Source organism: Oncorhynchus mykiss, chromosome 18 (assembly GCF_013265735.2).
Source record: "Oncorhynchus mykiss isolate Arlee chromosome 18, USDA_OmykA_1.1, whole genome shotgun sequence".
Taxonomy (NCBI): domain Eukaryota; kingdom Metazoa; phylum Chordata; class Actinopteri; order Salmoniformes; family Salmonidae; genus Oncorhynchus; species Oncorhynchus mykiss.
In genome coordinates this window covers 66,208,151-66,221,326 of record NC_048582.1, presented here as the reverse complement: position 1 = coordinate 66,221,326, position 13,176 = coordinate 66,208,151, and the positions used below count along the sequence as shown (strand labels likewise).

General features: G+C 44.0%; 1 protein-coding gene across 1 annotated transcript in view; it reads left to right on the top strand.

Annotated features, from left to right (window-relative positions):
- The first annotated feature begins 6,119 nt into the window (after window positions 1-6,119).
- LOC110496716 (phosphatidylinositol-3-phosphatase SAC1-A) overlaps window positions 6,120-13,176 on the top strand; it is a 34,631-nt gene continuing 27,574 nt past the window's right edge. The window contains exons 1-2 of the mRNA XM_036953559.1: window positions 6,120-6,273; window positions 12,393-12,490. Of these exons, the coding sequence (XP_036809454.1) occupies window positions 6,245-6,273; window positions 12,393-12,490 (127 nt within the window). The 5' untranslated portion in view covers window positions 6,120-6,244. The remainder of the gene's footprint in view (window positions 6,274-12,392; window positions 12,491-13,176) is intronic.

Genomic DNA, 13,176 nt, shown 5'->3' with positions numbered 1-13,176 from the left:
TGGAAAAAAAGAAATATGCTTTTGTTTAGGAAATATAACATTTTCTTTCAGAAGTTCCAGCTAGGCAGGCTACCGTTAATTTGCTAGCTATCATACAGTAAGCGTATATTAATAATTTATACATTTCATATAAGTAGACATGCACTCATAATTGACTGTAGCGCATATAAAGCTACCGGAGTCTGAAAACACAATCATCACGGGATGAACGAGTGACGAATTTCCTGAATTTTCCACGTAAAAATCATTCCTTCCTCCCTTGCCCTGTAAGTGTATACTCGTCAGACGTCATCAGAAGTGTCCACTTAAAATGAGGGCTGAGGGGATAGGGTGTGTCTTTTAATAAGTGTTTGGATTTTTCCCAAGCTATCATTCACGCCTTTCAAAGTGTGTTGCATTATGGGGGATAAAAAAAAATGGTCCTAATTTGTACCTACATGTCGATTTACATGTACTTTTCAAAAATAATGTCATCGAAGGTCATGAAGTTTTGAGTCAACTACAAAGTTTCTACAGTTGCTCTTCAAAACCTTAATACTGCAGCCAATCCCCTGCATTGTGGGAGGTTCTATTGTCAACCAATCATCCCCTGCATTGTGGGAGGTTCTATTGTCAACCAATCATCCCCTGCATTGTGGGAGGTTCTATTGTCAACCAATCATCCCCTGCATTGTGGGAGGTTCTATTGTCAATCCAATCATCCCCTGCATTGTGGGAGGATCTATTGTCAACCAATCGGCAGAATACATTGTGTATCAGTCAGTGTTGTAGTACTCGGTCTCGAGATCACAGTATAGAGTTTCGAATACTTGGTCTTGGACAGTGACAACTCGTAATTTATCCCCAAAACCAGCAGAGTAAAAAAAATTATCATAATTATCAGCTTCCAGTCAGTCAACGCATAAAACCCCTTCGCCAGGCCACATATATATACACTCCTTTCTGGAAACATTAATATCTTAACAGCCTTTATATCTTTTGTAGACATGTTTGCGCAGTGACAAACCTGTAGGGCTTCAGTGGTGAACCTATACGCCTTCAATGACAAACCTATAAGTCTTCAATGGTGAACCTATAAGTCTTCAGTGGTGAACCTATAGGCCTTCAGTGGTGAGCCTATAGATCTTCAGTGGTGAACCTATAGGCCTTCAGTGGTGAGCCTATAGATCTTCAGAGGTGAACCTATGTCTTCAGTGTGTGAACCTATAGACTCTTCAATGGTGAACCTATAGACTCTTCAGTGGTGAACCTATAGACTCTTCAATGGTGAACCTATAGACTCTTCAGTGGTGAACCTATAGACTCTTCAGTGGTGAACCTATAGACTCTTCAGTGGTGAACCTATAGACTCTTCAGTGGTTCAACTGGTTTTGGCACGGAGCAGCTCACAGAAGAAAGACATCGGTAGCCTGTAGGGTAGGGAAGACTTTTCAATTTATGATATACCAGTAAATGCAAACTTGGTATTGAAAAAGTTTAGTCCGAAGTGTTGATTAGTAGGCTATTTGTGATGCAGCAATTGTCATCATGCTCAGTTTGCATCAGGGACGTAGACATGGATGGGCCTGGGTGGACAGAGGCCCACCCAATGGGGAGCCAGGCCCTGACAGGCCCACCCACTGGGGAGCCAGGCCCTGACAGGCCCACCCAATCATATTGATGTGGTTTAACCATTGTAGACTTAAACCATCACATTTCTCAAGGACATTCAAAGACTTGTTCCGAAGCCACTCCTGCGTTGTCTTGGCTGTGTGCTTAGGGTCGTTAGGGTCGTCCTGTGTCCTTAGGGTCGTCCTGAGTGCTCTGGAGCAGGTTTTCATCAACTATCTCTCTGTACTTTGCTCCGTTCATCTTTCCCTCGATCCTGACTAGTCTCCCAGCCCCTGCCACTGAAAAACACCCCCACAGCATGATGCTGCCACCAGCATGCTTCACCGTAGAGATGGTGCCAGGTTTCCTCCAGAAGTGATGCTTGGCGTTCAGGCCAAATAGTTCAATCTTGGTTTCATCAGACCAGATAATCTTTTTTCTCATGGTCTGAGAGTCTTTAGGTGCCTTTTGGCAAACTCCAAGCCGGCTGTCATGTGCCTTTTACTGAGGAGTGGCTTGCCACTCTACCATAAAGGTCTGATTGGTGGAGTGCTGCAGAGATGGTTGTCCTTCTGGAAGGTTCTCCCATCTCCACATAGGAACTCTGGAGCTCTGTCAGAGTGGTCACCTCCCTGACCAAGGCCCTTCTCCCCCGATTGCTCAGTTTGGCTGTGCGGCAGGTGTAACAGTATAATTTTAGACCGTCCCCTCGCCCATACCCGGGCGCGAACCAGGGACCTTCTGCACACATCAACAGTCACCCTCGAAGCATCGTTACCCATCGCTCCACAAAAGCCGCGGCCCTTGCAGAGCAAGGGGAACTACTACTTCAAGGTCTCAGAGCAAGTGACGTCACTGATTGAAACGCTATTTAGCGCCCACGCTAACTAAGCTAGCCGTTTCACATCTGTTACACAGGCTCTAGTAAGAGTCCATCTGGTTTCAAACTTCTTCCATTTAAGAATGATGGAGGCCACCGTGTTCTTGGGGACCTTCAATTCTGCAGACATTTTTTGGTACCTTTTACCCAGATCTGTGCCTCGACACAATCCTCTCTCAGAGCTCTACGGACAATTCCTTCGACCTCATGGCTTGGTGTTGGCATCATGCAGCCTTAGAATGTATTAAAAATCAAGACAAATAGCCGCAACATTAGTATCGCAATTAAAGTTACACAAACAAGCTCTAAATGAAGCATATAGGAGAACCAGTTGATTTGTTAACCCCTCAACACAGAATAGCCGCATGTGTTCACTCCCTCAAATCGTTTGGAGAAAATATCCTTTCTATTTTATTCAGCTTTGTTCAACTGGATTCTTCAGACTATGAAATAATGCCACGGAATTCTACTCAAATCTTGTCTGCTAAACGAACTAGTGTAGCACACAGCCACATGGCATAGCCACATCAAGGACCTAACATAAGGACAACTCAGAGTATGCTATTCTATTCTTCTGAAATAGACAACATTTTCTTCATATCATGTTTCTTTAGACCTGTCTAAAATAAATAATGGATTTATTGTGATGGTGTAGGCTATATTACATGGATTTATTGTGATGGTGTAGGCTATATTACATGGATTTATTGTGATGTGTAGGCTATATGACGTGGGTTTATTAGACTTTTTTTAAATGTAGATGTTCCAAAGGTCTGCATCAGTGGGTTGTAGGCTGTGTGTGGAAATCAGGAGATGCTGAATGTGTTTATGTTAATTAACAGTCAATTACCGTGAGACCGACAGTTATTTGCTTGACAATCACCGGCTGACAAAATGTCATGAATGCCACAGGCCTAGACCCTGCCCGTTCGGGTGTGGGAGGGAATTAAATTGTAGACCAGATAGCAGAAAGTGCTTTAAATGAGACATAATTGATATTCATGTTCCACTGGATAAAGGTGAGGCCAAATGTAAGATCAGAGCTATTTTGATATATGTGGGGCAGAAGAGATGGTACTCTGAGCAGAAGGGCACAAGGGCCGTCATATGCCCTCCAAAGAAAGGTCAGTGGACCAACATTCAAAGATCAGATTGTTCGATTGTGCCTAGGACATTGTACATGGAACTCGTCATTACATCTGGTTTTGCAAGCAGAGGGAATGGATTGCGTCTGGAGTGTATGTATGATCGATGAAACGGTGAAGCATGTGTTGTTATGTTGTTGTAAGTACGGAAATGATATTGTTGTAAGAGAGGGAACGATTGAAGTGTAGGGCCATTGAGGTTGGATGGGGTTAGTGAGGTTTGGAAGTGATTTTTGGGGAGGGTCTTTTAGAAGTTAGTAGGGTTCTACTGAGTTAGGTACGAGGATTTAGAAATGAGACATGCTAGCTAGGTAGCTGGTGTGCCAGGAGGAATCCAGGACAAAGAGAACGGCGCTTGTTTGAAGATATTGAAAGATATTGATAAAGAAGAACATCCAGACGAAGCGGCTGCTTTATAAGTGGGATGGACCTGTTGACAGCTACATCCCCAGGCGTTCCTGCTGATTGGACTGAGATTGTGACAGCAGGGTTAAAATGGCGTCCCATGACAAGACAAGATGTATGTCAGGAGAAGTGCAGCATTTGAATAAGGAGACGTACACTTGGAATACAGAGGATGAATGGAGAGAAAAAGAGAGGCAGAGGAGGTCTAAGAGAGAGAGAGAGAGAGGAAGAGGGTGAGCTAGAGTCGGTTAAAAATGGCGGAAAAAGGGGAGATGGTTTGTTAAAGAAGAATGGTAAAAAGTGTAAGCAGAGTGAGCTGAAGACAGGAAGAGAAATGGAAGTGAATGAGGGTGAAGTATCAGTGGTGAAGTTCTCAGAGCCCGAGGCTTGCACCGAGGGTCAGGATAAAGATGTTTCTGTGACAGTAGGAGTGAAGGTTTTGGAAAAAGTTAACCCTTTCCTTTTGGCCGATCCATTTGTGGTTTCAGGGTGGGTGAAAACAGAGTTGGGTGCTGTGGAATAGGTGAGGGTTACCGTAAGGGGTCTTGTCATAACTGTTTGCGTTTCTGCTGGTCAGAGGGAGCAGGCGCTCCGTGTTAAACAAATGGGGGCAAGAGATGGGAATTGTTTTGCTCTCAAGAAAAGGGTGCCATTGAACGGAGTGATAACTGGGGTAACTGTAAATGTGGAAAGCTGACCAACTGAAGGGGAAGATTCCCGGTGTTTGTGATACGCATCGTTTTGGTGAGACGCAAACAGGGTGACGTGAGTGGAGAAACAGTTATTTTGAGTTTTGCCCGACAAAGTGATGTTAGGATATATACGTTATCCTGTACGAGCTTTTGTGCCGAATACGTTGTTGTTACATGTGTCAAGCTTATGGGCAGGTGGAAGCAGTGTGTAGGAGGGAGGTTTCTACGTGTAAGATGTGTGCAGAAGGTCATGAGACAAAGGAATGTGTAGCATTGGGTATCCCTACAATTAACACATACCACTATTTCCCCATGGGGCTGGGAATCAGAAATGTCCCGTGCGAGAGAGGTAGGTTGAGGTTTCCAGGGTTAGAGTCGTGCAGAAATTGTCATATGCTGAGGCAGTGAAGAAAGTAGAGGAAGATGGGTGAAGGGGGAGGGATCCTGAGAGGAGTGGAGTGGCTAGTAGATCTGTACCAGAACAGAGGGAGGGATCCTGAGAGGACTGGTGTGACTAGTAGATCTGTACCAGAACATAGGGAGGGATCCTGAGAGGAGTGGAGTGACTAGTAGATCTGTACCAGAACAGAGGGAGGGATCCTGAGAGGAGTGGAGTGACTAGTAGATCTGTACCAGAACAGAGGGAGGGATCCTGAGAGGAGTGGAGTGACTAGTAGATCTGTACCAGAACAGAGGGAGGGATCCTGAGAGGAGTGGAGTGACTAGTAGATCTGTACCAGAACATAGGGAGGGATCCTGAGAGGAGGGGTGTGGCTAGTAGATCTGTACCAGAACAGAGGGAGGGATCCTGAGAGGACTGGTGTGACTAGTAGATCTGTACCAGAACAGAGGGAGGGATCCTGAGAGGAGTGGAGTGACTAGTAGATCTGTACCAGAACAGAGGGAGGGATCCTGAGAGGAGTGGAGTGACTAGTAGATCTGTACCAGAACATAGGGAGGGATCCTGAGAGGAGGGGTGTGGCTAGTAGATCTGTACCAGAACAGAGGGAGGGATCCTGAGAGGAGTGGAGTGACTAGTAGATCTGTACCAGAACAGAGGGAGGGATCCTGAGAGGAGTGGAGTGACTAGTAGATCTGAGTAGTAGATTTTTTTTACTACATTTTATTTTAGTAAATACTTTTATTACTTTGTTAACCCCCCCCCTAAAAACTACATTGTTGGTTAAGGGCTTGTAAGTAAGAATTTCACTGTAAGGTGTTGTTTTCGGCGCATGTGACAAATAAAATTGTGATTTGAGTTACACCCCAGTCTAGTAGGTGGCGGTAATGCAACATTTATTGGATGCCAACCGCCGTTAAACCTCACCGAAGAAGAAGGATTTAGAAACGTGGAGCTCATGTTGAAAAACCATGATTGACCACACACTCCAGCACAATAGGTGGCGGCATGCTTCTTAAACGTTTGTTTCCGGACCGCCATTATGAAGCAAAAGAAGAAGAAGAAGAAGAAGAAGCAGCAGCAGCAGCAGCAGCAGTAGTAGTAGCAGCTCAGATCGCTATAAGAAGTGAAGATGACGATAGCCTACGAGAGGTTCAATTTGTAAGTATTGTTCTTTACTTTTAAATGTATTTAAACGACACCAATCAAGTATAAGCAATATCAAGTCGACGTTTTCAGCTGCAGAGATGTACAATGGACATTTGTCATGATTGTCAAAAGTCGGGTAGTCATGAGCTAACTAGCTGGCTGAATGTTAGCTAAGTCAACAGCTAACGTTAGTTGGGCAATGCAGTCTAGTAACTAGAACTCGCTTAGCTTGCTTAAGGGTAACTCTCAAACCCATGTTCAGCCCTTTCCCAATCCCTCCAAATGTTAAAAGCAATTCAAGTGAGAAGTTGTGGGTGGGAGAGTTACTCATAAATATAAATGTTTGGGGGTGGTTACTGATCCCAACACTTTCTTACAAAAACACACTACCAGAAGTAAACGTTCATGCTCAGGACAGATGGCTCCCAGTGGTAAGGCACCAAGTTCTTGACATATATTGCCATTTGCGGTGTAAGTTTGGGCGCAAAACAAGTCTTTGAAATGTGGACTCGCAATTTATTGCGTAATTCTGTTGGGAAGAAAAGTGCAATCATCACCTTGGAAATGAAGATTAGGGACTCAATCCAACCCGCATTGCAGTATTTTCCCAATAGCCCTTTTTTCAATGGTCAAATTAAGTCAGATTCTTCTTGGGTACTGTATAAAAACCTACAACTACTATCAGGGTGACCCTTCTCAACAGGTATGCTTTCAATTTTCAGAATTAGAAGTGAATATTATACATTTTTTTAACCTTTATTTATCTGCCCCCAACCTGTTCTCAGAGCATTTCTTATTATACCAAATGTAACACATCATACTAATTTGAGTGGCCTGGATTTACGTTTCCTATTTTTTTTTTCACCTTTATTTAACCAGGTAGACCAGTTGAGAACAAGTTCTCATTTACAACTGCGACCTGGCCAAGAGAGCAAAGTAGTGCAACACAGGGTTACACATGGGATAGACAAATGTACAGTCAATAACACAATAGAAAAGTGTATATATACAGTTTGTGCAAATGGAGTAAAGAGGTAAGGCAATAAATATGCCATAGTAGCAAAGTAATTACAATTTAGCAATTAAACACTGGAGTGATTGATGTGCAGAAGATGAATGTGCAAGTTCAGACTCTGGGGTGCAAAGGAGCACGGTAAATAAATACAGTATTTGGATGAGGTAGTTGGGTGGACTATTTACAGATGGGCTATGTACAGGTGCAATGATCAGTTAGCTGCTCTGAAAGCTGATGGTTAAAGTTAGTGAGGGAGACACCTGCGCTGTTTATGACTTCAAGCCTATCAACTCCCGAGATGAGGCTGGTGTAACCGAAGTGAAATGGCTAGCTAGTTAGCGCGCGCTAATAGCGTTTCAAATGTCACTCGCTCTGAGCCTTCTAGTAGTTGTTCCCCTTGCTCTGCATGGGTAATGCTGCTTCGATGGTGGTTGTTGTCGTTGTGTTTCTGGGTCGAGCCCAGGGAGGAGCGAGGAGAGGGACGGAAGCTATACTGTTACACTGGCAATACTCTAGTGCCTATAAGAACATCCAATAGTCAAAGGTTAATGAAATACAAATGGTATATAGAGAAATAGTCCTATAAATACTATATTAACTACAACCTAAAACCTCTTACCTTGGAATATTGAAGTCTCATGTTAAAAGGAACCACCAGCTTTCATATGTTCTGAGCAAGGAACTCAAACGTTAGCTTTTTTTACATGGCACATATTGCACTTTTACTTCTCCGACACTTTGTTTTTGCATTATTTAAACCAAAATGAACATGTTTCATTATTTACTTGAGGCTAAATTGATTTTATTGATGTATTATATTAAGTTAAAATAAGTGTTCAGTATTGTTGTAATTGTCATTATTACAATGTATGGCATTGAAGCTCGTCTGGAGGTTAGTTAATTAACAGTGTCCAAAGAAGGGCCAGAAGTATACACAATGGTGTCGTCTGCCTAGAGGTGGATCAGAGAATCACCAGCAGCAAGAGCGATATCATTGATGTATACAGAGAAAAGAGTCGGCCCGAGAATTGAACCCTGTGGCACTCCCATAGAGACTGCCAGAGGTCCGGACAACAGGCTCTCCGATTTGACACACTGAACTCTATCTGAGAAGTAGTTGGTGAACCAGGCGAGGCAGTTACGTCTAGTCTATGAGACCAGGCTGCTGCCCGATGTGGGATGAGAATTGGCAACCATTAAACTGAGGCAACTGTTTTTAGCGGACAGCTCCACTAATCAGTCATAGCGGTTTGGGGGAAAATACATGTTGAGATGACCACCATTGTCATCTATTTCTTTTTTACGATTGATTTATAAATGTATCGTCCTCAAATGTTTTTGTTCTTTGTATGAAACGGTAAGCAGAAAACATTGCTGATGTGCCTTAAAGCCTTTTGAATTTTCTGTAGCATCAGTAGTCTAGTCAAGGAACCCTCATGCACGCTCCACTTACCAAGACCTTTGCCAAGTTTATTTCATAGTGAACCCCTCCCTTGAAATTACTTTGTGCCTTTACAATTGGCTCATTCATCCCCCTCCTCTCCCCTGTAACTATTCCCCAGGTCGTTGTTGCAAATGAGAACGTGTTCTCAGTCAACTTACCTGGTAAAATAACAGATAAAACAAATAAAACATCACGATTTTAATGTTGAATCGCATGACAATTTCAGTTTTTAGTAGGCAGCTAATTAGCTCGTCTCGTTGCAAAAACCTTTAGCAGCAAACAAGCCAACCAGACAACTAAGTCCTATGGATCAGCAGAAGACTAACGATTTGATCAGAGATCCTTGCATGATGTACAGTACATAGGTCTGTAATGCCTACCCTGTAGTCTATGGTTTTATCAGCCCCAAGTTCTGCATTTTCTTTCTTGACATTTTTCTCCTGTAAGCTCAATGTTAATACTCCGTCTCCGCTGTAGCTGAGTGTGATGCTTTGCACAAACTATTGGGCAACTGTGACGACCTGACCGAGTTGTCATGTTCTCAAACCATGTAGAAGGGGCAAGTCCGTAGTTGCTGTATTAACAAAACAATGGCGCTCATAAAGTACTGCTGATGAATCAGAGATGGCGCCGGTAGCTTGTTGACAATAAGCAAGCCTATGTGCCAATACAATACCCCATGAGCCATGAACCTATTTTTTTTATTTTTTTTTTTTGGTTGTTGACTTTAGTCACAACTTCACATCGAGTCCTGCAAGCAGTCAATATATTATAATTCAACTTTTTTATAACGCTTTTCATTAGACAGAATCTCAAAGTGCTTGTTAAGCAAAATAAACAAGCAGTCGTTTTAAAAAGAGATATAGGCTGCATCATCTAGATCACGTCTGGGTTTGGAGGGCTTCTAGATCACGTCTGGGTTTGGAGGGCTTCTAGATCACGTCTGGGTTTGGAGGGCTTCTAGATCACGTCTGGGTTTGGAGGGCTTCTAGATCACGTCTGGGTTTGGAGGGCTTCTAGATCACGTCTGGGTTTGGAGGGCTTCTAGATCACGTCTGGGTTTGGAGGGCTTCTAGATCACGTCTGGGTTTGGAGGGCTTCTAGATCACGTCTGGGTTTGGAGGGCTTCTAGATCACGTCTGGGTTTGGAGGGCTTCTAGATCACGTCTGGGTTTGGAGGGTTTATACACTGAACAAAAATCTAAACGCAACATGTAAAGTGTTGGTCCTATGTTTAATGAGATGAAATTAAACTTGCAGTAATGTTTTATGCAGACAAAAAGCTTATTTTTCCTCTCAAATGTTGGTCACAAATATGTTTACACCTCTGTTAGTGAGCGTTTCTCCTTTGCCAAGATAATCCATCCACCTGAGCTGTGTCATATCAAGAAGCTGATTAAACAGCATGATTTAACAGCACAATTGGCCCAGTGTCGTCCGGGGTTTGGCCGGGGTAGGACGTCATGGTAAATAAGAATTTGTTCTTAACGGGTTTGCCTAGTTAAATAAAGGTTAAAATATATATGTGTGTGTATTGGGGTGAAGTTTGAGCTCCCCACCTATTACAGCCCAATCCTTACTTCAGAAGGATCCTCCTTAACAATAAAACAGCTAGCCCACTCCCACCTCTGCATGCGTATCCTCCTCTTGGGTCACCCATTGGTGAACAACAACCCAGAGTCGGTAGGTCTAATTCAAATGAAAAACACACAATATGGCGTTGTTGTTATGCCAGCAGTATGTCCTGTTGTCCCCTGACTTTCCTGTGGCATGAGAATTTGTTGACATGTTGTGACGACCATAGGCGTCTCACAATAAGGATTTAGTCAGGCAGCCACCTGACGCTGCTCGGCCAGAGTAGTGTATAATGGCACTCTCGGGCTCTGTAGTAAAGCTTGTCCCGGGGCAAATCCAACGTATTGCCGGACAAGCAGATTATAGATTAAGTTGTCCCAATGGACAAAAACAATACCAAAAATCACACTGACAAACAATTACGCTATTCCCATCAGAATTGTACCTGTTTTTCTAAGGATGTGATGTACTTATCTCCCAGTCTCTGCAGAGCCCATTGGGAGTATAATTATTGTTGGCCTGCATTGACAGATCTCACAGCCCATTGGGAGTATAATTATTGTTGGCCAGCTTTGACAGATCTCACAACCCATTGGGAGTATAATTATTGTTGGCCAGCTTTGACAGATCTCACAGCCCATTGGGAGTATAATTATTGTTGGCCTGCTTTGACAGATCTCACAGCCCATTGGGAGTGGAATTATTGTTGGCCAGCTTTGACAGATCTCACAGCCCATTGGGAGTGGAATTATTGTTGGCCTGCTTTGACAGATCTCACAGCCCATTGGGAGTGGAATTATTGTTGGCCTGCTTTGACAGATCTCACAGCCCATTGGGGTATATTTATTGTTGACCTGCTTTGACAGATCTCACAACCCATTGGGAGTATAATTATTGTTGGCCTGCATTGACAGATCTCACAACCCATTGGGAGCGTAATTATTGTTGGCCAGCATTGACAGATCTCACAACCCATTGGGAGTATAATTACTTGCTGTTGGTCCCACCATTTTCGTTATATGTATACTTTGACAATGTAAGTCATTTTAACTTGATATGTCAATTGAATTGAGAGGGGAGAGAAGTGAAAGAGACATTTTGCTCAACAGGTAAAGTACTGATATAGTCTACAAGACTAACTAAATAACCATCCAACCTACACAATATGTATTGAATTGGCTAACTCGCTAGTTAACTACAGTATTCAGTTATTAGCATGTATTAATCTCATGTCCTAAAATACTTTTCCGCCCCCTCTTGTGTAGGCCATAATCGCATTTCGCTACGACCTCAATAACGTCAGAATTTTTAATGTGTATGCAACCAATAGAATGTGATTTGATTGGCTGGCACAGTTGATACAGGTGTGCAGTTGAAGATACGAATAATGAATACTCCAGGGGAAAAAACGTCTCTCAAGCGCTCCTAATTGACTAGGACTCTCCTCTATTCTATACTGGCCATGAAATTCTGACAACAACAGAATAGCCTAATTAGAATAGCCTAATTTGAATAGCCTAATTTGACAAGTAGCCTAACTAATATGCTGTCAATATATCCCTGACTTGAGCACAGACTATTTTAACCTTACAAATAGATCACCATCTAAGTGATCTAACTCGCCCACTTTACGCATTTAATCCCTGGTTCATAGAGTAGGGGGAATTTATCTTATAGAGACATTAAAAGTATTTGGTGGTAATTGTAGTGTTGAAGGATGGCCAACCCTCCTCCTGGAGAGTCCAGGAGAGGTACTGGGGGGGGAAGGGGGAACACGTGTGTTTTTATACCGTAGCCTATCAGTGCAGTTGATCTTACGTTGTGGGTGGGTTAAGTGCATGGCTCAAGTCCACAACGGCACAGTTGTCATTATCTACATTTTTATTGTCTGCCTGTAATAAACCTCAGGATTATTGTCTCATCGCTGTGATGTGCTGCATCTCAGGTGGCCTTTTCCCTGACTTGCTTTTCATGTCCCTGGACATTCTCTGTGACATGGCTCCGGGGTGACACAAGATCAGCATCTGAGGGAAACTTCACCCTACACCACAACATACCTGAACCTCTCCATTATGTTTCTCCCCACCCCCCACACAGGCACACCAGCCCAGAGAAGTTCTACATTGAGGCCTGTGATGATGGGGCCGACGCAGTCCTGGCCATTGACAGGGTGTCCAATGAGATGACCCTGACTGGTAAGACTCCGTGCACACCGTTGCGAAACGTTTTGTAACGGGGGAAACAAAAACAACAAAGCATTTTGTTATTGGATGAATTTGGGTAGGTTCCCAGAGAGGCTTTATAGCTTCCTGATGGAGTAACTGAAGTAAGTTGTAAATAATTAATGTGGTTTTAAAACCTACATCTGCATAACATGCTGGCAAAGTTTCTGCCCACCACTCTGTGTAGTGCAGGAAAAATGTCTAGGTCAACTGACTGTGTGTGGGTCAGTACAGGAGCTGGCTGTGTGTGGGTCGGTACAGGAGCTGGCTGTGTGTGGGTCGGTGCAGGAGCTGGCTGTGTGTGGGTCGGTGCAGGCGCTGGCTGTGTGTGGGTCGGTGCAGGAGCAGCTGGCTGTGTGTGGGTCGGTGCAGGAGCAGCTGGCTGTGTGTGGGTCGGTGCAGGAGCAGCTGGCTGTGTGTGGGTCGGTGCAGGAAAAGCTGGCTGTGTGTGGGTCGGTGCAGGAGCAGCTGGCTGTGTGTGGGTCGGTGCAGGAGCAGCTGGCTGTGTGTGGGTCGGTGCAGGCGCTGGCTGTGTGTGGGTCGGTGCAGGAGCTGGCTGTGTGTGGGTCGGTGCAGGAGCTGGCTGTGTGTGGGTCGGTGCTGGCTGTGTGTGGGTCGGTGCAGGCGCTGGCTGTGTGTGGGTCGGTGCAGGCGCTGGC